The sequence below is a fragment of the Silurus meridionalis genome, chromosome 29 (assembly GCF_014805685.1).
Source record: "Silurus meridionalis isolate SWU-2019-XX chromosome 29, ASM1480568v1, whole genome shotgun sequence".
Classification (NCBI taxonomy): Eukaryota; Metazoa; Chordata; class Actinopteri; order Siluriformes; family Siluridae; genus Silurus; species Silurus meridionalis.
In genome coordinates, this window is record NC_060912.1 from 906,588 (window position 1) to 931,571 (window position 24,984).

The 24,984-nt window shown below is 41.3% G+C and overlaps 2 protein-coding genes across 11 annotated transcripts; both read right to left on the reverse strand.

Moving 5' to 3' along the window:
• Positions 1-1,901: 1,901 nt before the first annotated feature.
• On the reverse strand, positions 1,902-13,672 carry ppp1r8a (protein phosphatase 1, regulatory subunit 8a). Of its 8 annotated transcripts, XM_046844514.1 has the most exons (15): positions 13,573-13,672; positions 13,355-13,416; positions 13,083-13,184; positions 12,753-12,866; positions 12,568-12,642; positions 11,717-11,836; positions 11,499-11,558; positions 11,215-11,309; positions 8,281-8,341; positions 7,371-7,524; positions 6,382-6,596; positions 6,146-6,290; positions 4,456-4,520; positions 3,657-4,049; positions 1,902-3,269 (listed from the first exon to the last, which is right to left on the reverse strand). In XM_046844514.1, exons 1-14 carry the CDS (start codon positions 13,583-13,585, stop codon positions 3,687-3,689), a joined length of 1,644 nt encoding a protein of 547 aa, XP_046700470.1. In that variant the 5' UTR covers positions 13,586-13,672; the 3' UTR covers positions 1,902-3,269; positions 3,657-3,686. The 8 variants fall into 8 exon arrangements, with proteins under 8 accessions (XP_046700470.1, XP_046700469.1, XP_046700471.1 ...); XM_046844513.1 differs by having other exon boundaries at positions 1,902-4,049; XM_046844515.1 differs by having other exon boundaries at positions 1,902-4,049; positions 13,559-13,645.
• Positions 13,673-19,707: 6,035 nt separating this feature from the next.
• On the reverse strand, positions 19,708-24,548 carry pdik1l (PDLIM1 interacting kinase 1 like). Of its 3 annotated transcripts, none has more exons than XM_046844394.1 (5): positions 24,400-24,548; positions 23,137-23,216; positions 22,738-23,034; positions 20,504-20,788; positions 19,708-20,395 (listed from the first exon to the last, which is right to left on the reverse strand). In XM_046844394.1, the coding sequence occupies exons 2-5, from the start codon at positions 23,212-23,214 to the stop codon at positions 19,955-19,957; spliced, it is 1,101 nt and encodes a 366-aa protein (XP_046700350.1). In that variant the 5' UTR covers positions 23,215-23,216; positions 24,400-24,548; the 3' UTR covers positions 19,708-19,954. The 3 variants fall into 3 exon arrangements, with proteins under 3 accessions (XP_046700350.1, XP_046700352.1, XP_046700353.1); XM_046844396.1 differs by having other exon boundaries at positions 24,319-24,517; XM_046844397.1 differs by lacking the exon at positions 24,400-24,548 and adding an exon at positions 24,120-24,252.
• Positions 24,549-24,984: the final 436 nt, after the last annotated feature.

The following is a 24,984-nucleotide window of genomic DNA, read 5'->3' on the forward strand; positions in this document are numbered from 1 at the left end:
GGATCGCCGTCTCTCAGGGAAAGGTTTCTTCGACGCAAATCAGCACTCAATCTCGTCGGAGAGCTCCCTCTAAACCCAAATAGAAAGTCAAACAAATCGGGACGGAAATCAGGTGCACGACTGTAAACCTTTCAGATCTATCAGGACAACAGGTATACTCTTTATCTTTATCTGAACTGATCAAACTGATGTTTCAAGACTTCTTCAGTCTGTAGTTAGAATAAGGTGGAGTTCTCCTAAAAAACCCAGTATTCGATGTGCCACAAAGATAAAGAGGAAGGAAGGAAAAGAGGGATACAATAGATGAGACAGGTAGACACTGTAAAACGTGTTGGATTCATGATAATGATGTGTGAACGAACGCACGTGCACCGAAGCTGTCGAGAGAGGGAAGAGATAACTCTTTTGCAAAGTGTGTGTGTGTGTGTGTGTGTGTGTGTGTGTGTGTGTGTGTGTGTGTGTGTGGGCAGCAGGGGGTTAATAGATTTCCAACTCTCAGGAGCGAGCACAGTGTTAGTGAATAAAATGTACCATGCACACACAGATCTGTAGGGAGTGTGTGAGTGGAGTGATGCGTGTACGTGAGGAGTGAGTTATACGAGTGTACAGAGTGTCATGTGGAAGCAGCCGGGCAGGCAAAGTGTCAGCAGGTGTTCTGGCAAGTTCCGCCTGGCTGGCTGGCTCACAACACGGCCGATGACAGTGCCTTCACTCAGCCTGTCAGACAAGGTCACCTAACGTTAGCCCTGTCACTTCACACACACCAAGCATCTTCTTTCCCATCCTGAGCACACTTTTCATCAGTTTCTCCACCAACTTCTTACTCCGAACACTTCTGTTATATATTATATTCACTGCTCCTCATCCAATTCAGAAAGATCTTTTCTGCTGGGTTCTTCTGATCATCTTCTCCTCTACTCTCCCTCCTCCCTGACTGCCCCCCATGCTATCTCCAGACCAACACCTAATTTCCTTTAAACAATAAGAGACTTTCGCTCACGTTTTATTTTCCTTTTCTCAAAATTAAATTCTTTTCCCAACCATATAACATTCTCTACAAATAATATTTATACTGTATATTCACCCTTCATGAGCTTCTCCACATTTTCAGGCTTGGCATTCTGGTTAATGGTTAGAGTTAGGGTTATGTGTTTAGGATTTGAGGTTAGTTTTGGGAGGGTTCAGGGTTGGGGATGAAGTTAGGGTTTTTTGAGGGTTTATGGTTAGGTTTAGTGCTAGGGTTGAGGGTACGAGGGATTTGGTTAGGAGTTGGAGTTAAAAAGTTTCAAGGTTAAAGGATTTAGTGTTAGGCATTAGAGTTAGGGTTAGGAGGGTTTAGTGTTTAGGTTGGGGGGGTTTAGGTTTAGGAGTTCGAGTTAGGAGGGTGTTGTGTTAAAAGGGTTTAGGATTTTTATCAGCAAGAACTGGGAAAAATGTCAGCATTAAGAGAAAGACAGATTTAGCTAAATACAAGGCAGTACAGTGGTAGAAGAAAACCTCTGAGAATGGGGCAAAGGTTCACCTTCCAAAGCTGACCCTAAGCATACAGACAGTGGTCTCATCAAAAACCCAAATGTGTTAGAATAGTCAAGTCAAAGATCAGACCTCAATCCGATCCGGGGCAAGATTTAAAATCTGAGGCCTACCAACGCCCAATCTGACAGCGCTTAAGCAATTCTGGCAAGATGAAGAGGCGAAAAATATCAGGATCCAGATGTGCAAAGTTGACAGAGACATATTCCAGAAGACTTGCAGCTATAATCAGCCAAAAATGGTTCTACCAAATACTGACCAAGAGGGATACTTATGCAAGCAATAAAGATCTGCTTTTTGTACAATTTCTTGTACAAAAAAAAACCCTTAAAATGTCAAAAACGCAAAAAAAAAAGCCAACTAGAAAATCTTGAAAAGTTCAATGACTGTATTTATTGTAAGCATCTATTCACTAGAGAATTTTGATTATCTCTAGAAATATATACGCAAATGACAGAGATACACAGTTTTGTTGAGGACTCTTACATGATAAAACCCTGAAGATGGCTGAGGAAGTCCAACTTTCCACTTTTTATTAGTCAAAAAGAAAGAAATAAAAACAAAAGCCAGGACATGAATCTCGTCTTGCATCCCTGTGACTGACAATCTGTTCTTACTTTGCGTATAATAAAACAGCGGTCATAGGTTAACCCGGAGAGAGGGGAGGGAAAAGGAATGAGGGGGGAAAAAAAAGATGCATGCTCGAATTAGAGAGAGAAGAAATGAGGGAGTTCATAGGGTCGTATATCATTAAGCAATTGAGAAAGTTAATTAGGCAGCTCTGATAATTATTGCCATGGCAACCTGAGCGCATTCATGCAGATTTGATTAATGAGGTGTCATTTATCTGCGGTGGAGAGCAGGACAGGAGAATAAGGTGCATGGGAGACCCCTGCTGGACAGATACGAAAATGCAACTAGAAAATGTACAATAGACGAGAAAAATGTATAATGAAAAGGCACAAATCATGAAACGTGAAAAATCAACAGCAGGTAATGATTACAGTTTGGCATATAAACTGTAAATAGTTCTTACCAGTTAACAAGCGGGATCTGTCTGATGCCAAACAGAAAGTATGTGGATTTTCTAACTGTTATTTGAATATGGTGTAGAGGCATCTACTGGAAAGCAAAAAACGTGTCAGTAGGTGGACCAGTGTCTCTGATTCACCTTGAGTTTTGAATTATATGGTAATTGAAGTCATATCCAAGGTTTATTCCTGCAACAGGCTCCAGATTCACAACACCCCTAAACAGAATGATGCATTTCCACAAAAATAAACAAAAAATTAGACATGAAAATATTCTTCTCCCAACCTCCCCACTTCATCCAATCATATAATTCCTTGTTCCTCTGCTTTTAAAATGTAATTCACATTAAAACAGATGGATTGATCATTATTAAAGCCCCCCCTCCCTCCAGCTTTGACAGTACTACAGTTTCACAGCAGTAGCCCACAACACTGTATTTTGAACCTCTTCGATGTTATAAACTAGAAGGAAAAAAAAAACTCCTACTCATTGACAATATGATGTCCACAGGGAATTCTTAAAGCCTGGGACGCTTTCATTTGCCTCATTACCTCAGGATAAATTATAACTGGTCCATTTTCAAAATGGCACAGAAAGAAAAGCCATTAGAGGAGCGAGGTGCCTCGAGGGAATAGGCGTCCGGCTCAACTTCCAGGAACCGTCTCCATTTTCATCCCACACATCCGTGCTTATAGAAAGGAATCCTGTTTATTAGATAAATAAAGACCGTTAGGAATTCCTACAATCGTTTTTCTCTGCACAAACTATTTTTCTAACAGATATAAAAATATAAAAACACACAAAGCCCCTCGGATGCCCGTCGCTCGTGCGGACGTTGGTGCTCATGAAGGTGAAAGGTTACGACTCAGGAGACGAGTTAGATCTAATTATTAGTGTGTGAATTAATCTACTGATTTTAGTTGTCTGCTATTCGAATGATGAGCCGTTATCTGCACTAACATGTGGCTATACGTCCATGAAAGCAGGAAAACACCTCAACAGAGAACCTACAATAGCATGAAAGATCTTTATGCAAGTTTCTGGTTCCTCTGCTATAACATGAGCTGGGAATTATACTGAATGACGCTCACTTTCTGATGCAAACCGTTCGTTCATGAAAGTCAGATGAGTAGCGACGGAGTGGGTTTCTTTCCAGGCCACGCCTCCTTGGCGTACTTTTTCTTGCGTGGCTCATTCCCGGACTCGGCCGTGAACGTTCCGGGGGCGGGGCTTGGGTTCAACATGGCTGCCGGTTGTGCTGTCGAGGTGAAGATATCCACTTCTGGAGCCGGGTTGGGGAAGGGCAGAGGGAGGCTGCTCGAGATGGCAGAGCCTCCCTGGTGCTCGGTGTCCTGGCTGTTCGTCTGCTCATGACTGGCAGGAGGCAGATCTCCATAAAGGCCTGGGCTGAGAGGGAAGTTCTGGAAACGGCGCACCGCGCTGTCCTCCACACCCAGAGCGCTGTGGCCCTCAGATTTCTTCTTCTGTAGAAAACCATAAATGTGGTAAAGGTTTTTTTTTTTTAATAAATGCCGCACAGTAGCTCGATCTCTCCTGCTTGATCAGACAGTTTACACTAATTTCTACCTGCATTCTGAAATAATTGTGATGTGGAGATTTTATTGTTCTCTTTCTTGCAAACATGCTCCTGATCCATCAAACTGCAAGCGAATCTCCTGTACATGGTCTTTAAACCAGTTCCTTGGTTTGTTTGTGTGGTCTCACCTTGTGTGAACTCTAATATCTGAGTGCTTCTAAATACCTGGACAGCAGCAGGTGCTGAAATATTTCTGGCTAAGACAACTAGGCCTGATACATGGCCTTCTTAAAAAATACCGCTGGTCTAGAAAATACACGTTTCAGTGTATAGTGTATAAAAACTTTATCTACCTTTAAGGGTACGACTGCGGTCTGTACCATGTTTCTGAAACGGCCAACAGATGGGTCAATATCCTCTGAGAACACAGAAACACACACAAACACAGAGAAGGAAGTCAACCAACAGGAAAATCTGATATAAATGGGTAAAATTTTAAGGTCGACTGATTAATCGGCACTGATAGTTAATCACTGATTCGGCTATCGGCAAAAATCCATATCGATAGGCTTTACAGCTACCGGTCCGCTGTCATTATGAGAGCGGCCTCTAGAGGCGAATCACTGACACTACATGCAGATTATTTTCACACGTGATGGAGCATTTTCTCGAACAGTTTTTTTGCAATAAAGTTCAGTACTATTTTACATGGAGTGTTTTGTTTGTTTGTTTTTTTTATCCAGTATCCATTAAAAAAATTATGGGTTGATTAATTGTTTATCGGCAAGTATGATCTAACCTTGCTATCGGTAAAATCGGTCGACCTCTAGAAAAACATGAACAAAATAAGTTCAGGTGTGTGTGTGTTATTGTGTATTGTGTATAATTGTGTATTATATCTAAGACATATCCAGAGCTAAATAAAGCACTACAATGTCAATATGTTTGCCAGGATGTTGACGTGTTTACTCGCATCAATGACTGAAAGAGGATCAATAAAGTGTATTGCTGTACCATCTAATATACATCACTGTATACAAACTACATGTGATCTGCAGGAAACCAGGGAACGTCTAGTCCAGAAAATTAAGAATGCAGCGTTAATTAAAAGTATTAATTGACTATGTTGATTATTTTCTATAACATCATCACCACATTTGTAACCAAATTCAACAATATCAGATTCAATTAGAGATATGAGCAGAGTATTCAAGGGCCAAGTACCCAGACTTGATGAGCTGCACGTTTAGATGCTCATCGTCTTGAGTATATGGTGATCAGGGACAGTGTTGGGAAAGATCTAAATGAATAATTGGGCAGCAGGATGTCAATATGATGCAGATCTAGTGAGAATTGGGCAAAATTTAAAAGAGGAGGAGAAAAATGGTAGGCAGATAGAAGCATTTTTTTTAATGTTACTATACATTTTATCCAGTAGGTGGCACTAGCAAGAAATGTGTTGAATAGATTCACAGTCCTGAAAATGCATAACAAATTTTTGTTTTGAGTTTTCCTGTTTAGTAGCGTCACTGACAGATTCATTGGTGATTTCCGGACAAACCTTTTTAGTAACTTTTTTTTTTAAATCAAATTTATCCACATTAGTCTGATGATGATGTACACCAAATGTGTTGATTAAGAATAATTTGTATGGGCAGTAGGCAGAGATTGATGTAAAGCGAAAAAACTATTTTCAACACATGCTTCAAAAGTTTGACAATTAATATACGCAGGCACAAATTTTGTCCAGATGGTGGCGCTAGAGCATTGGTCAGAATGTTCCTTAGGCCCTTTATAATCACTGTGCCAGAGGGCTTTTTAACAGAAGGTTCTATGAGCTGACAGCGTGGCCAGAAAAAAGGAAAATAACATAAAAAGGTAGAATAACAAAAGACATGACACACTTTCAGTGTCCCATATTTATCAGAAATCATTAACCTAAATAAAAATTTATATATTTCAAGATTTCTGTTTCTGGATGTTGGACAACAATTTAAAATACCATAGAAAAGCCACCATCATGTTTGTGTACTCAATGCATACCAGGGTTAATGATCTCCTCGTCCTCGCTGAAGGACACACGAGAGCTTCTCCTCTTCCTTTTGGGTCTCTGGATGTCCAGGTTGCCCTCCTCGATGGTCAGAGTAGATATACGCTTGTTGTGTGCCGTGTTGAACTCGGTCAGGTTCTGCATGAGATTATGATGAATAAAACAAACGCTTGCATTAGTTATCTTCATCTGAGAACTCGCTCTTTTCTCACACTGAAAGATGACCTACATCGAGCTCCGTCTCTTCCTCCGGTAAACCGAGCAGTCCTTTCAGCTCCTCGTCTTCCACACCACCGTCGCCTGCTGTGGCACTGGGTTGCGTCTGCGGCTTCTCTCTCAGCGTGTACACTCGTGTGGACGCCCCAAATGACATAGTGGAGTCGATGGGCACCTGCTGGGGTTTATGGGGCTCCAGGCGAATTCTGCCCAAGAAGGTGCCATGGGCTGGAACAGGAAACATCTCAATGTGGTTTAGATTTTGGTGGCACGTTAACAACAACGCTGAACTAAATCAACTCCAGAGGCTTAAACAATGTACTTATACTAGGCTTATATTTTGAATATCTATACTATAATTATCATTTTTGAATATTATTAACATAACATTTGAATAAATTTGAAATTGGAACAAAGTAATTCAGGCATTTGAGGAAAGCCAGTGTAAGGTTCTGGTGTTGTTGTGGTCCATCCTTTTTACCATGTCGTGTGTGTGATGCTTTACTTTGAGTCAATCTGAGCTTGGAGGAGTTTCTATTTGGTTAATGGAAACCCAAACCCAAAGATATGCTTTCCCTGGGGGTTGGAAAATGTGGAAGATCTCCCGCTATCGAGCTACTGGACACCTTTGGAATGAATGTGAATGCTGGCTGCACTCCAGACCTCCTCACCTTCTCCTTTACGGCAGTACCTGACTTTAGAACCTTGCTGAATGAATCAGGGGGACTTAATGTGAAAAAAATTAAAAACACCGTCCGATGTCCACAAAACACAATTTCAACTGCATTCTCCAACATTCTACACCTCCCAAAGAAGAAATGAGACAGTATGCTTCACATCTAAAACCTAGACCATGTGAAAAAATCTACATGTTGCCTGTCAGCAGGGATAAAATGGTTTACACTGCAAACAAATGGGTTTCCAAAACCTAATTTTAGCCTCCAGTGAAGACATTGAGGACTCTTTCTGCTGCTGAATTCCCATGCCAGTGTGAAGACTTACTGCTGTTGAGGTCGATGAGGAAGACCCTCTTGAGGTGGCGGTGATAGACGAGTGCCGCATGCACACGTGAGCATGACTGATGGTCTATCGTGAAGTCGCAGTGGTCTGGGTTCCTCCCAAACAAGTAGAACTTTTTCTCATCAATGATTAGTTTCTACAGAGAGAAACCTGGGTCTTAGTTAGGAGATGAAAAAAGCAGACCAGCCACTGGAACTACTATAATCAAAGACGTTATTGGAGTTTGCTTCACAAGATCTTGAGCAAATCGGTCCAAAAATACAAATCACATGATCAGAGCAGATTTCATTCAAACTATTACTACTACTTTCCATGGGTTGGAGTGGAAGATCTCCTGCTATAGAGCTCTAAACCCTATGGAACACCTTTGGGATGAATGTAAACACTGACCGCACCCCAGGAACCTTCTCACCCTCTCAACTACATCAGTACCTGACTTTATTACCTGGCTAAATGAATCTCCACAAAATCTAGTGGAACATCTTCCCAGAAGAATGGAGGTTACTTTAACAGGAAAAGAAGAGTAAATGTGGATGTTTAAAAAGAAGCATATATCCATCTTATGCTCAGGTGTCCACAAACTTTTGTCCATATACAATAACAATGAATTTACAATAACAGCCAGAAAAATCCGGCTCCATCTTCTGGTCATGTTTGTTACTTAATCTCCGGTTCTACACCGGTCGAACCTGTCGTGTGAAATTCGTTTGAAACGTCAAAACACACACACAAACAACGTTCTTGCGAACCGCAGCAGAAACTCTGGCATGCAGACTGTCAGGGGGAAAAACACAGTACAGAAACAGCTCAGTGTCGGATTCAATACTCTCAAGAAGGCGGCACTTCATCGTGTATTGAGAATAATTCAGGTTTTTTGGCAACACGCTCTTACCTCGATCAACTTGTCTCCTTTAACTACATCCAAATGGAGTCCAGGTGGTGGTTTACCTGCCCTGAGATCAAACAGGAAATCATTTAATAGCACACACACACATTTCTACATTTCCTGCTTTAGTAATTCTTCATGTTTGTGTGGACTTTTGGGAGTAAGAAAACACTATTACGCCCATCATTTTTGTTATTTATATAATTATTGCCTTTTTTTTGTTTTAGTGCGTCTCATGCATGGAGTCTTTTATGATTTTTAAAACCACACGTTCATTATGTGTCCATGTAGAAAACTCAGTAAAGGTCAAAAACAAGAAGACAGTAAATAGATGAAAGTTCTGTGGATTGATTTGACATTTTTTGACTCTAGCAGAAGAACTTCTCGAAGATGGAGAGATGTTAGCAGACTGCTTCATCCCCACAATCAAACATGAATTTGGAAGCTTAATGGTTTGGATTGTTTTGAAGCAGGGACTTGGAATGGAATGACCTGCCCAGTCACCGCACCTAAATCCTACTGAACAGCTATGGGGTGAACTGGATTCCATAAAAGTCCTAAAACTGTTGAAGAACAGCTTCAGCATGCTCAGGGGGGGATTTTTCATTGAAAATAAAGTGGGTGTATTTTAATTTTTTCGCTGGTCATAATCTTCATACTGATACATTACAGAGGTGCATAGAAGCAAAATGTATATGCATGGGTCTAAAAATAAATACAAAACCATACATACAGATTGTATATAATTATAGTAATAAATATTATATAATTTATATTGTTTATTATATTATGTTTGCATTAAGGGAATATTTGATGAATGCATGATTGGAATGATGCAGCACATAAACAGTGTGTGTGTGTGTGTGTGTGTGTGTGTGTATATGGTACACAGCGGTGCAGGTTGTGTACAAAGTTACCGCAGGTCGCACGCGCGCTACATTCAGAACCGGACTAAAGACGCTGCTCCCGTGCGCCGTGCGCGTGCACCCCATTAAACACGCCTAATCGCGGCGTCTGCGTTTTTTCCTTTTTGCGGGAAGAACCAGTCTTACCATGACGGACACTCAAACCGGGGCCCGTTTGCGCTCGGAGTCGCCGCCATCTTGCCGACCCTGTGCGCAGGAGCTCTGGGTAACAGTGTGCTGATGGGAGACGTAGTTTGGACCTGGTTCGGGTTTGAACCGAATCTGGGTTTTTTTTTTTTTTTGCATCCAGAAATTCGAAGAAATGTCTAGAAACCACGTTTCTAGGTTTCACCTTCAAATGTCTCATCTTCAAACATTCTTTTCTAAGGCCACTTTAATAGGAACACCTTCACACCTGCGCCTCTATGAACCACCACTGACCCTGCTGAAAAAAAACCACTAGAAAGTCTCATTATATTTGTATGTAATATTTTTAATGATTATAATTGGAATTGGATTGTTTTGTAATGTCTCTACTGGTCATCTGTTGTCTTCTCTTCTCTTGGTGGCACATTACCTCTAGTGGAAACCATGAAAGACCACAACTTGAAAATCGCACAAATTCTGGACACTACGAGACATTAATTGGACATCATTAAAACTTCAGATTTTAATAAGTTGCAGATTGTTTTTTTCTTCTTCGTTTGGTTTTAATGGTTAATTAATGGTTCGCAGTGGAAAACCTTCCAACTTCAAATCAAACATCAAACATAAAAATAGGGGAAAATCTTCTCTGAGGGACACTGGTACCTTCTCTGAGGGACACTGGTACCACATTGACTGGTTTAAGCATTTAAGAACATGCCAATCTACTGAAACTGTAATGAGCATCTGGGTCTAGAGTTTTCACAGAATTATGTGAGAAACAAAAAAGATCTGCGACTTAAAAAAAAAAAAAAAAAAGGCTACAGTAAAAAAAAAAAATAACCCTATGAAAACCTTATTTTGGTTTGTCCAACCTAAACTTTCCAATGTGACTAATTCTTCTACTTAAACTATGCATATGACTTGTGCACCCAATTTATAAATCACACACACACACACACACACACACACACACACACACACACACACACAGAACAGGGCAAAAACAACTGCACGTTCTCTTTATTACCCCAATTATCCTGCTAACTGAGAGTTTGAAACAACAAAAAGTCGCAAGAAGCACAAAAAAAAACCCGAACATCAGTCAATCCAACAAAACCAAATGCATTATAGATCACAAATTATTTTCTAACATTGCAAACAACTCAAATATGAGTAGTAGTTGTTATTTTTTTTCCTTTAAAGCATAAGTGCTTCTCACATTGCCAACAAATTAAATATAAGGTTAATGCTTTTATATTTGTTTACTTTAAGCATTAGTGCACTTGAAATGGTCGTCATCAATTGTAGTGAAAATGTGCCCTTCGTTTATCAGAAACTGCAGGCAAGTCCTACAACACACATTTTTAACATCAAACAAAGTTCAGTCAAATCTGAAATGTATATACACACACACACACACACACACACACACACACACACACTATACTCAAAAGTATTGGGACACCTGACTTTCCAGCCATATGTGGTTTCATCCCCAAACTGTTCTAATAAGTCGAATTGTATAGAACATCTTTGGATGTTATTTTATCTTCATTTCCAGCATGACAATACCCCTGTGCACAAAGCTATCTCTAAAGATGGGTTGAATTGGAAGATCTCCTGCTATAAGCTATTCCTATTGAACACCTTTGGGCTGATTTGGAACACTGACTGCACCCCAGTCCTCCTCACCTTCTCACCTACATCAGTACCTGACTTTACTAAGTGCCTGAATAAGCACACAAAAATCTAGTGTAACATCTTCCCAGAAGAAAAGAATGTGGAATGGGATGTTCAAAGATGAGCACATACAAATCTTACGGTCAGGTGTCCACAAACAAATCATAGTATTCCTTTAACACCTTTTTAGGAATCAGACATAATCTACCTGATGTCATGAGAAGAGAGATTTTTGAGTGCAGTCCCCAGGCACTCTGTGCTGATCCCCTCGGCCAAAGGACAGCTCTTGATCAAAGTAAACGCCTGCAGAACGTATCACAGTGATGTGACGCCATATGGTGCTTATAAATACAATGTGCATTACTTCATATCGGTCATATCGCAGACGAACATCATGTATTATTGACTTCATTTAACTGTCCCGCCCTGATCGTGTGTGTGTGTGTCTGTAGGAAAAGGTGGAATTCTACTGGAAATTAAATGTTCACATACCTGCTTCTGATTGGCTGTAAACCCAGCGGTGGCTGGATCAGTTGCAGATGTGGGTATTGCCTGGAATAAGGAATGGTACATCCACAAGCAGCATGAACAAGAGAAGAGCGGTAGCTTTGTGGAGCTGAGATTCGATCTTCTGATCGCTTCAATACACACACACAAAAAAAAAACTTTTACTGCCTTCAAGCAAAAGGGAAACATGGCATCACGCTCACCCTGTTACATAAGCTGCTGTCACTCTGCATATGGGCCTGAACCACCTCCAACATGTGCGAAGTGATCTCATTCATGTCGTGCAGAGGGCGGACGTTGAAGGCTACCAGAATCCTGTGGTTCTGATACAAATAAAACTCAAAATGCTCATGCACGAAGAAGGACACAACTAATGAATTGTGCAGAACAGCAATATAAAAGGACAAACTGTAACTGTTGTATATCTTCTACACAAAAGTATTGGGACACTGTGGTTTTTCTCCAAACTGGCACACAATTCTATTAGACTTGGAGACCCAAACCTGTTCCAGCTCCATGAAGATTTCCTTTACATTGGTTGAAATGGAAGATCTCCTGCTATAGAGCCCAAAAGTGAACACTAGAGCAGGACCTTATACCTGTCTGAATGAGTCTCACACCAAAAAAAGCTAATGGAACATCTTCCCAGAAGAGTGATGGTAATTATAAGAGCAAATGGTGAATAAATGTGGAATGTTGTTGGATGTTTAAAACTTATGGTCAGATGTCCTGAAACCTGTCACTCTCCAGTGTTCTGTATTGTTGAAAGATTTATGATCAAACTCTTGATGTCACCCAAATGAGGATGGGTTCCCCTTTTGAGTCTGGTTCCTCTCAAGGTTCCTTTCTTATAACATCTAAGGGAGTTTTTCCTTGCCACAGTCACCACGGCTGCTCATCAGGGATAAATACACACCATTCACCTTCACTGTGGATTTCTGTAAAGCTGCTTTGAGACAATGTCTGTTGTGAAAAGCGCTATAGAAAGAACTTGACTTGACTGTTTATATAGTGTATATTTGATTATATATGATGTGAAGCAATTAAAAAAAACCTGAAAGGAGCGTAGGGTTCCCACTGCTTTGACATACGTCCCAATAGGAATAACCGGATGATTCATATTGACATCCTGGTGGAAATAAAAGAACAGCAAAGTGATGAACATTCGACATGTGAAAAGCTGAAAAGGTAGAAAACATTCGACAGCTTGATAAACTTACACTGTAGTGGGATTTGTACCTGGATATTCATCCAGTGTTTGACATCCAGAGGCGGGCCGGTCATATCATCCACAGAGTGCACACGATGGGTCAGATTCATTTTGGTCCTTCTGATCACACCCAACACGGACACCTGGGAGCATGCCCAACACATTAATATCAACAGATTCATATATTGAAGCAGGAAGAGTATAATATGGTAAAAAGGTATGGAAATCTTTTTTTTTCAGAATATTATACATATTTTCTGCTCATAGGCACAATCAGCAGTTCGACGATTTCAGTGGTGTCTTCAATTTATTGCATGGTGTCCAAAATCAATTTTATTATATAATATAGAAACACTGACCTGGTTGAGTTCCACGTCTCGGAGGATGAAGGAGTCTCTGTGTTCTCTGGCTGACAGGAGCTGGGACACGGTACAAGGCATGATACGCAGTATTCCAGCTGCCTGTGGATGAGATAGGGTTCAGATACAGCATGGAACTGTTGGAATAAAATTTATTCAACCGAGTTGCTGTAAATGAATTAAGCATGTTTTTAATTAATTGATTAATTAATTGATTACATCTCTAGTAGTCTCTAGATATACAATATAGTAGAAGTAGACTGATTGCCTACCTTTGGTTTTCTTTCATTTTTCAAAGATGAAAATTCACCTTGAGTAGAACTATACCCATAGCCTAAATAAAATAAAAATAAAAGTGCAGCTTTTTTGTTTGGTTTTTATACTCCTTCATCAAAAACAGCCTGGACTCATTAAAACACCTAACTGAATTAAAGCACATGTAAAAGTTAATAATAATATTATACTTAAATACAGACCGAATCTAACCGACCTTGGCTTCCCATGATGTAGATTCAGTGAAAAAAAAGTGCACAGATAAATATTAATTATTTAGTATTAAGCTGCAGACCAGAGTTTCTGGTCGAATGTTTTGTGATGAATCGGTTCACCTTGACCGACTCTTTTATGCGAGCCGATTCGCACATTTGACTCCACGTGATATTCTTCTCTTCTAATGAGTATCCCAAAACTCTAGTGGTCACAGTGTGTGTATGAACATCTAATGGGTTTATTAGAAATGTCTTACCTTCTTTCGTTCATTTTTATTGGTATTAATTGAGAAATGTAATAATCAGTGCAATCACAATCACACAATGACCTGAAACGAAGTGGCATTGGATCCTGGGACCAGTTCTGAGCTTGGGAAAGGTGTCTGTGAGAAGGTTCTTCTCAGTAAATGAGGTTGTTCCATCCCACAGTATTCTCCAGGATATTCTCCGGATCCTGTGCAATCCTGACTGGTATTCATTCAAATCCGGTAGGTGGCGCTGTTGCATTGCAGCTCCAGGATCCTCGGTAAAGTTCTGAATTTTTTTCTGATCTCTTTTCTGTTACAAGAACAAGTTAACAAGGCCTTTTACTACAATATATCGACAAAAGTAATTGGACACCTGACTTCTCCACCCAGATGTCATTATTCCCCAAACTGTAAACACACTTGCAGACACACAATTGTATAGAACAACTTTTTGCGTGGTAGAACAAAATTCTCCATTCACTTGAACTAGGAGACCCAAAACCTGTGCATGACAATGCTCTTGTGCACAAAGCCAGCTCCATGAAAATATGCTTTACATTGGTTGGAGTGAAAGATCTCCTGTAGAGCTTTAAACCTTATTTGGATAAATTGGAGTGCTGACTGCACCCCAGGACTCCTCACCTCCTCACCTTCTCACCTTCTCACCTGCCTGGCTGAATGATCCCAAATCTGTACTAACACACTCCAAAATCTAGTGGACATCTTCCCAGAAGTGTGGAGGTTACTGTAAGAGGAAATGGAGATGAAATGTGCGGTGGGATGCTCAAGAAGCACAGAATATTATAGTGAAGTACCAATAAAATGTATTATAGAAGACACTAAACGTACATATACAATGGGGTTTTTACTGTAGATTCAATTTTGTAAAAATGTTTCCTAGACACAAGAAGCAAAATGAATTATTTATGAGCCTCTCACTCGTAACATGAGTGCAGGATGTTGCTTCAGAATGCTGTGGTCTGCAGTTTCATCATTATATTCACACATCATATAAAGTGAAATCTCACTCGGTCTTTTTTTTCTATCTATTTATTTATAAAGCCAACAATAAATTACACATTTACAGCCTCTTGTAAATATCAAATCTCATAAAAATACTGTACAACAAAGAAAAATGGTTATTTAAATAAAAAAAAAAAAAACAAAGTACTACAGGGCATTGATACACTTCATGATGTTGAGCAAACGATCAGATGTGTTGTGTGTGTGTGTGTGTGTGTGTGTGTGTGTGTGTGTGTGAAGGACACGGTGAACGAAGTGATGACTTTCTTCTTCTGAACATCGATCAGTTGTCTGGGGAAAAACCATCCACAAGCATTACGCATTATTCCGTACGATTATGTAACGAATTCGACTCGAATCACTAAATCCACTAAAGAGGTTACATTACATCTTTTCTCTTTCTGTCCATATACTTTTGGACCTACATGGTGAAGGATTTCACGTACAAATACAAACACGGATGGAGAGAACCTGAGCCGCCTTTTGCACAGGATTGACGGTCCTGAAATTACAGTGCTTACAGAGGACAAACACCTCGGGACCGGTGTCTCAGATTTAGCACCTGAAGTTGGTTGAAAAAAGGCAGCTTTTGAATGAGTGAATGCGTTTTTATGGCAGCTTTTGAATGAGTGAATGCATTTTTATGGCAGCTTTTGAATGAGTGAATGCATTTTTATGGCAGCTTTTGAATGAGTGAATGCATTTTTATGGCAGCTGTTGAATGAGTGAATGCATTTTTATGGCAGCTTTTGAATGAGTGAATGCATTTTTATGGCAGCTTTTGAATGAGTGAATGCATTTTTATGGCAGCTGTTGAATGAGTGAATGCATTTCTATGGCAGCTGTTGAATGAGTGAATGCATTTCTATGGCAGCTGTTGAATGAGTGAATGCATTTTTATGGCAGCTGTTGAATAAATGAATGCATCTTTATGGCAGCTGTTGAATGAGTGAATGCATTTTTATGGCAGCTGTTGAATAAATGAATGCATCTTTATGGCAGCTGTTGAATGAGTGAATGCATTTTTATGGCAGCTATTGAATGAGTGAATGCATTTTTATGGCAGCTGTTGAATGAGTAAATGCATTTTTATGGCAGCTGTTGAATGAGAATGCATTTTTATGGCAGCTTTAAAATGAGTGGATGCATTTTTATGGCATCTGTTGAATGAGCGAATGCATTTTTATGGCAGCTTTTGAATGAGTAAATGCATTTTTATGGCAGCTTTTGAATGAGTGAATGCATTTTTATGGCATCTGTTGAATGAGTGAATGCATTTTTATGGCAGCTGTTGAATGAGTAAATGCACTTTTATGGCAGCTTTTGAATGAGTGAATGCATTTTTATGGCAGCTGTTGAATGAGTGAATGCAGTCTTTATATCAGGGGTGTCAAAAATACAGCTGGGAACAGCAGCAAAACCGATCAAAACTATATTAATATATATATTAATATTGACATTGTGTTGTATCTATATAAAGCATCATTTGGACCAATTATTTTGTAAGTGATGCATGTTCAGTCAAAGACATTAGAGATCACTGAAAATGAAATATATATATATAGAAAGATGGTCTGCTAACTATTTTTATTATTTATTTATTTTTTTTACTTGATTAAATAAAACCTGGTCTGCAAATCTCGATAGTTAATTCTTACATATTTTCTTTAGATTCATTAAAAAATAGGTGATAACGGTGCTGATTGGATTAAGATTAATAATTATCAAGGGAGAGGGTGTCTGGTGATCATGAGGCCTCGTCACTTCTTGACAAAATACGGTGGAACAATAAAAAAAATGGTACCATAAAAAAATGTAAAAAGCCAAAAAAACAACGTTTAGATTCCAAATAAAGACGGAAAAACATTTTCGTTCAATCTGATATCAGAGCTTGTATCCTGTATTTATCTGATATTTAGATTATATTTCGTAGGTTTTTAACCAACACACCCACAATTCGGTCCTGTTTTTATAAAAAAAGCACGAAAATTTTATATGAAAAAAACCCCGATAAATTGATGGAAAGTTGTGTTATTGGTATCAATAAACAAATAACTGATAATGATTGGTGTGGCACAATTCTTATTGCTATCACATTTTGCAGAAGAGTTATGGAGTATAATCGACCCCCTTTTTTTATTATTATTAATTCTAAATTATTTCGATGCAATTTTGACCTAAAGCTGAATTTAGAAACTGGAGCCAATTAACACTCAGGACTCCCTCCATTACTCAATCCTGGTCAAATTGAGTCATTTCATTTTCGAGGCTGTCTCGGTCTCGGTCTTGTGGACCAGTGTGACATGGACCAGGTTCGGCACTCCTGCTTTAAACGCTGTAGATGTAACTGACTGGGTTTCGTTTGTGTTCCCTGTATGCAACTTTTTTATGGGAAGACAATTTAAAAACTGCTCATGCATCATAAGAGGCTGTGTTCAATCAGCGTACATATTTCAAGACGGGGGAAAAAAAATCTACAGATTTACTTGTCTTCATTCAGTAAAAAAATCTAATAAACACCACGGATTAGAGAATCATCAGATCATCTTTCAGACCTTGTGTGTGTGTGTGTGTGTGTGTGTGGTCCATTTACAGTATCTACAAGTGCACCCACAAACATAAGATGCAAACGAAGGAGCAACAAAGTCATCACTTCTAATTAAGGTGCATTATAAATCAGTCCAGAGTCATGGGTGGGGTTGGGGGGCGGTGGGGGGTGGAGAATAAAATCATTCTGAAACATCTCATTTGAGAAACATCTGTCTGAGATCTTATTCTCCAAAATTAGACGTTCAGGCAGACCACCATGGTTCCTAGATTACCTGCTAGTTAACAATATTAAAGGTTGATGGTGGATTTCAAAACTGCTTAATACACTGTATGGGCAAAAGAATTGGGACACCTGATCTTTCTAGATACACGTGCATCTTCCTCAAACTGTGATACTAAGTTAGAGGCACACAATTGTATTGGACATCCTTGAAGACATTTTCCCCTTTACTTGAACTATGACCTGCTCCAGTTTTATGATGATATGAGTGGAAGATCTCCTGCTATAGAGCTATAAACTCTACTGGGAATGTGAACGCTGACTGCACCCCAGGCCTCCTTACTTTCATTATTACCTGACATATAAAATAAGGTGTCCACAAACATTTGGTCCTACAGTGTGTGTGTGTATTAAAACGTTTATGGGAATGTGTAGTCAATAATAATCAATACTGATCATTTACAAGACATGATTGTGTGTGTATGCATCGTTTGTATTAATGAGAGAAAAATAAATTCAAGGCCATTGTTGTGTGAGGAGAAGAAACAGTGTGCTTACAGAAGCAGCAGGAAATCATTCAAAAATAAGGCAAAAGTCTGATTCATGGAAAACGGCAGAATAGACTTCGTTCTCATTATAAGCTTCGTTGCACAATTCTGATTTATTTGCTCAGATCTTTGTCACGACTCATTTTGTCTTTGATGTGAACGTGATTTTGTTTCGAAATACCAACATCAATCTATCCATGTCAACGATCCAAGTTTTAATTATATATATCTCTCATTATATCATTTTGCTTTCCGGATCTAATTTTGAAACGCATACAATCGTGGTTACGGTGTTTGTATTTTTTTCTCCATGCAAAAGAATCTGAATTGTGTGACTTATAACCTGAACGTAGCCTAAAACAGTTTCCTGGTGAATCCAAATGCATTGGAAAGAGATGAAGACCTGATCTCAGGGCTGAATGTTTGCTGGTTTTAGAATCCTAAAGCATCCCCTGAACATCTGCTACAAACAGGATTACAAATAATGCTTTTTGAAGCTTTGCAGCAGGGCGACGCCGAGCGCTCGAGTCAGGGTCTGTGGACGAAACGCTGACTCGAATGGAGTTTTTGATCGAAAATGATTACGAGACGGGATTAGGTGAAGGGGAAAAACAAAAAGGTTCTGCTCAGGGTGACATTTGAGGCTTCATATATTTATATACACGGTGGTGTCAAAAAGTTTTGAGACTTGTTTTGTAGCACGCCAACAGATGGCAGCACAAGGGTGCACGCACAGTCTCAGGGAGCACCAACCAATGTGCCAAAAGACAGCATCTTGTGTACATCAGGGGCTGTGCAACTGGTGCTGATTTGAGCAAATTCTGACCAGCATCAGCAGCATTTCTGTCTCAGATCCGTGTTCAAGTTTGGAAATTCAAGTAATGGCAGAACAAACGGTAAACAGCCAACATTCTCAATGAACACTCTCACATTTAAAAAAAGAGAACTGTGGAAAAGAGATTAAAAAAAAGCTGTAGATGTGCAAATCACATACAGGAAATGGACTGGGGTAAAAAAAAAAAAAAAAAAAAAAAAAAAACTAGGACGTTAATTTATCCTAAAATTATATTACGCTCCTGATGCTGCAATGGTTGATTGTTAATAGCTAAATATTACAGAGAAGCAAATGAAATCTGAGCCGAGTCACAGAGTCTGATTTTCCCTTTACATATGGCACACTTTCATTCTACAGATGGAATCCGGATGAGGAATTGGGATCTCATAACTATTTGGATTGCAGACGACGCCAGGTTTAGATCTGAATACAGAGAATGTGTTGGTATTAGAGGTTACATTAGCACCAAGAACGAGGCAGGAAAAAGGTTCTGCTAATAAAACCGATGTCTCTACAAAAGCTGGAAGCACCAGAGAGAAACTTCTGGGTTTGAGGGTCTAAAAGAGTTGAGGTCAAAAACACAGATGTGTGTAGGATTAAGTCCATGTAAAAAAAAAGAAAGAAAGTGTGGATCAGCAGCTATATCACCATTATAGACACACAGTGTAACGTAACGCTCAAGTCACAATTCCTAAGTGCACATCAATCCCATATACAGTATTTACCATACAGATATGGTATCATTTATTTACCCTAGAAAGCCAGTCAACCTTTTATAGAACCGCCCCCGTGTGTGTACACGAGGCAAAGTGAAGAAAAAAAGGGCATGTATTCCGTATGTACAACGTCTCGTCAGAAAACACTGCTCACTTGTGCTTGTGAACAAAAAAAATATTAACACCCGAAATGCACATTCGTTTGGATGATTAGATGAAAAAGAAAAATACTATTCGTGTTTTTCTACGTGTCCCAGTCCAGCTCCCGGGATGCGATCCGGACCAGCCTGAGCTCGAGCTCGAAGGCGTCGGGGCGCTGCCTCGGGTCGGCCGCGAGCATCTCCCTGATGAGCCGCTTCATTTCGGCGCTCATGCTTTTCATCCGCGCCGGAATCAGCAGCTCCATGTTGGGGTTCTGGAGCAGGGCCTCGCCGAGCGGGACGATCGCCTCCCCGTGCCGCACGTAGCTGCCCAGGAGTTCGCGCTGTGTGCCCTTTTCCACAAACGTCAGACGCTCCACCATCGCCCAGATGATCACACCGAGGGCAAAGATGTCCGCCTTGGCCGTGTAGCAGCCTTCACGTGCTTCGGGCGCCATGTAAAAGTCAGTTCCGCATGCTGTGGACAGGAAGCAGCGTTCGACGCTCGCCGGCTCATCCGGATCCAAGCCGGACGCTGAGCAAACCTTAGAATCAGAACAAGAAAAGTTCACGTAGCGCAAAACATTTTCACAAATTTCTAATATTCATTACGGAAGTTTCTCCTCGGAATGACCTTGAGATCCTGCTCTTACCTTGCTCAGCCCGAAGTCGGCCACTTTCAGCGTGGGTTCAGCGGGACCGTGCGAGATCAAGATGTTATCGGGTTTCAGGTCTCGGTGGATGATGCGATTGCGGTGCAGGAAGGCCAGAGCACTGCCCAGCTGCAGCATGAAGCTGGCGTTGGTGCGGCGGCTCGGTTTGCGCGAGAGCAGGTACGCGTTCAGGTCGCCGCCGTCACAGAAATCCGTAACAAACCACAGGTATCGGGAGCGACGCCCGTCGAACGCCAGCTCACCCTTCAGGGACGTTTCTACTAACTGGAAAAGGGCACAAATGGGAGACGTTACGTTCAGCTGAACTTCTCATGACATCATAAGATCCATGCTTACTATGAGTGTTCATTGGACAAAGGTTTGTGGACACCTGACCACACCGGTCTCCATTTACTCTAATAATAACCTCCACTCTTTTCTTTTGGGAAGATGTTCCACTGGATTTTGTGAAGAATCTGGGGTGCAGTCAGCGTTCACATTCATCCCAAAGGTATTTGATACGGTTTACAGTGTAACAGGAGGAGATCTACAATTTCCAACCCTTGGAGCAGGCTTTGTGCACAGGGGCATTGTCATGCTGGAACAGGTTTTGAGCTATTGTGTGAACCTAAATGTGTACAACTGCAGGTGTCTGAATACTTTTGGCCTTGTAGTGGGAGTGTGCTGATCGACACGGGCAGCGTCGGAACCGCAGCAGCTTCGGACTGAATTCCGTCTCGTTAACGTTTGCTGATTGTAAACGTGACAAAAGCGAAGAACGTAAGATGAAAGAGAAACAAAAGAAAGAGTAAAGCGAAAGAGCGAAAGCAGAAATATTATTAGGCTGTGGGAAAGTAACCAGCTGTGGCGAGCGAGTCTGCATTGTTCAGGCGTGCAGGCGTCTCTGCAGTGCTCTCGGCAAGTCTCGCTCAAACACGCAGCAACGTGCAGTTCATGCGAGATCCAGCCTCGGTGTGCGTGTCTGCTCGGAGTCTGCAGGTCTGCTCGGAGTCTGCAGGTCTGCTCGGAGTCTGCAGTTGTGGAGAAAATCGTGGTGCATATCAGTGCTATTTAGGAATCAGAGCCAAAACTACTGCAGAACCGCTAGCTGAGTGCTGGTACATCTCACCACATCCTGCCGCATCGAAAGTTCCTCTCTAAGCAACGCGGACGCGATCGAAGAAACTGCTGCTTCAGAAAACGCTATCTGACGTGAGCTTTATTAAGCATGGAGAGTGCAGCTGATCTACATGGTCTGTGCTGTAAATAAATAAATAAAGCCTGATCACAGAAGATGCTAAATCCATCGATGTGCATGCATCATTAAAGAAACCAGGAGAAACATCTTCCATGAAAAGGCCAAGGTTGGTTCATTGTGCTTTTTATCACATCCTAGCACATAAGATTGTGCAGAAGTGTTAGCCAGTGCCTTCGTCTCTGAACTTCCTGTGTTTGGTAGCAGGCAACAGCACAAAATGCCCTTCTGCTCTTCTCAGCCAACAGCAGCTGCACTTAAGACGTGATAATGATCTACACAAGACAGGAGATGTTCCAGTGCAGAAGATCAGGCCTGGATCTCCTAAATCATCTATGGCAAACTAGCATCATGTAGCAGCTTACAAAACATTAGGAAGACGCCGTGTTTAAAAGTATGTGGACACCATCATCATCTCCCAAAAACTTGGTGTTGCATTTTTCCCCTCACTGGACCAGAGCGAGCTTGGTAAAGAAGACATGGTGTGTCCAGACAGGAGCAGAACTCTGCTGTGGTGTAGAGCCCTGACCTCCTCGAGCCCCACGAACACAATTGGAACAAACCGGGACGAGATGTTCAACAAGTATTCTGAAAGCATCAGGTTCTCTGACCCTCAAGAAAACGTCCAGAGAGACGTGATGGTGCTGAGGCTTTATTTCGAAGTTGAGCTTCATAACAGAATCGTGGCAGTAGCAGAAATCTGATTGGTTGTTGCATGTTGGTCTCATTTGTAGTTGTAATACAGCAACAAACAAAAAACGTTCTGACGTGCTAAAGGAGCATTTCAATGAGCATTAGAGAATATCAGAAGGTAGAACCTAAAATGTTTAGATGAAGACCCCACGGAAATGTTGCAGATCTTTTCGTTTATAGATGGACTGGCCACCAACACCTGGCCTTCAAACATTAGCCATGAAGTTCTTACACTGCAGTTTCTTTAAAGAAATGGAAGAATGTTCATCATCACCTACAGACATACCTCCAGGTATGAAGACGAGCCGGATCCGTGGTTCATCCTCTGAGCGAGTCCTCCTCTCTGGAGCACACATTCCTTCAGGTGAATGACGTTCGGGTGCTGGCTCTGGATGCTGCTCAGGGCCCAGAACTCACGCAAAGCGAGCTCTACGTTCTCAGGTGAGTGGCAGCGGATTTTCTTGACGGCGACGCGAGCTCCGGTCCACTGCACCACAGCCTCGTACACCACGCCGTAGCTGCCTCGGCCCACCTCTTGAATCAGCTCGTACTTGGCTTGGCTGCTCACCATCCTCTTCTTCAACTGCAGGTTGAAAGAGAAAGAAAAAGACACACGATCAGACCTAAAAACGACTTATAGTGTGTATTACTGCAGGTTTGAAAAGAGCCGATGAGGAACACGTACACAACATAACACCGTTCTGTGATCCAGCTGCCTCTCTTTTCCTGTTGTCACATCCCCGTGTTCAAACGCCATCTGCATCGCTGAAAAACAAAAACACGCAGAGTGGTGGCCGTTACGTTGAGTGGAAACATCTCGAGCAGAGAGGAGAACGGTGCACAACAGACCAACCCGAAAAAAACCTGTTCACAACCAGGTCCTCTGTTCTGCAGCCTCAGGTTCCTGTTCTTGGCCTACAAACCTGAGATCATCTAGTCGAGGCGGGTAAACTACACCGAGTGAAGAATTGCCATGCGCTGGATGTTTTCTGTTTTGCGCACCATAAGCTAAAGATTAATGTTAAGGGTGTAACATTACACAAAATTCATAGTTCGGTACATACCTCAGTTTTTAAATCTCAATTTCGCTATAATTATAGCTAAATGATCGACTCCAGGATGATGACAAGATCATTCATTTCCTTTCCTTGCGTATTTATTTGTGTTGAAATTTCCCCTCCCCACGTATCCGGGCTTTTGGACCGACGCTCAGAGTGCACCGGCTTGTGCGACCCTGATGTCTGGGTTTTCCATTCCGTTAAAAGCATCTCCGCAAAATCCTCGTTCGTTTCAATATGCAAATAACCATGCTAATTCGATAAATATGCAAATGAGAACTAGTGGCGTCACGTGGCGCCCTCGAGCGACTTTGGTATTTACATCACATGGACCACGCCATGGACAACTCAGGAATAAATCCTGAGACATTCCTGATCCATGGATTTTTGTAGTAAATATTAATATAGAGAATAGGACTTTTTTTTACCCCACTGGTGTGACAGGGTCCAGACTACAGGCCGAATCACGTGCATGAGGACCAACAGTGTGTTGTCTGGAATAGAGTGTAAGTTCAGCACACAGCATTCTGCAGGAACCTGGAGAACCTGCTGTTCTACAGCGTACACCTAGCTGGTAGGCTAATTGGCTCATGATGATGACAAACCTCACCACAGTATCAGGAAATGCAGCGAACCCAAAGCGCCTCCTGGGCAGTTTTCATCGCTTCTTTGTCTGTAAGAACCTCACGCACTGTTCCTCCTCAGTATTGTCTTCCAGGAACACGGAACATCATCATGACAACAGGCTAAAACCTAATGCTAACTCATGTTGACAACTCTGTGGATTTCCTGCACACAGACACACACACCTGCAACACGACACGAAGTGCACGCGCGGCCTGCACGCGCTCATCACACACCACCGAAAAAACCAAGGCGGAATCGTTTACCTTCCTCACGTTTAGCCGAAATTCACGTGTTTGCTTCCGCGGCTCTCCGTGGCAGCCATTATACTCGCGCGCGCTCACGCACTCATGCGCGCGCTCAGTCGTGCACGGCGCTTCCCGTGCACGCGTGAGCGCGCTGTCCGAGAACGAGCTTCCTCTTCCACCCTCCCTTTCGAATAAATCTGAATAAATCTAAATAAATTAATGAATTCATTAATTTATCCATACATCAATTAATCCGTTTACATGAGCAGCACCGCCACCTGTCTGCAGAACAGAGGAATTTATGTTTCTTTGTTTGTTGATTGGTTGATTTACTTGTTTGTTTATTTATTAATTTATTTCCCCTCATTATTTCCATCAAACCGAGTCAAATGCTATCTGATTCGAAAACTCCTGTTCACACCTACATACGGATTTGGTCGAAACATATTTACGTTAGTGCAACAAAATATGAAGTTATACGATGGAGCCATAATTTGGACCTCCTTCAGCTGCCTGGTTCCTTCTCCATGCTGCATGCTTCCATAGGTTTTTGATAGTTCTCATATCATCAGAATAGTGCAGTGTTTTGTTCCTCGGATGTTC

Coding starts and splice junctions, on each gene's coding strand:
- ppp1r8a (XM_046844514.1), bottom strand. Junction 6,291..6,381: donor AGGAAGAGACGGAGCTCGAT/GTAGGTCATCTT, acceptor AATCTCATGCAG/AACCTGACCGAGTTCAACAC. Junction 4,521..6,145: donor CGAGGAGATCATTAACCCTG/GTATGCATTGAG, acceptor CTGTGTTCTCAG/AGGATATTGACCCATCTGTT.
- pdik1l (XM_046844394.1), bottom strand. CDS start 23,214: ATGCAGATGGCGTTTGAACACGGGGATGTGACAACAGGAAAAGAGAGG. Junction 23,035..23,136: donor ACAGAACGGTGTTATGTTGT/GTACGTGTTCCT, acceptor TTCAACCTGCAG/TTGAAGAAGAGGATGGTGAG. Junction 20,789..22,737: donor GCTCGTCTTCATACCTGGAG/GTATGTCTGTAG, acceptor GCCCTTTTCCAG/TTAGTAGAAACGTCCCTGAA.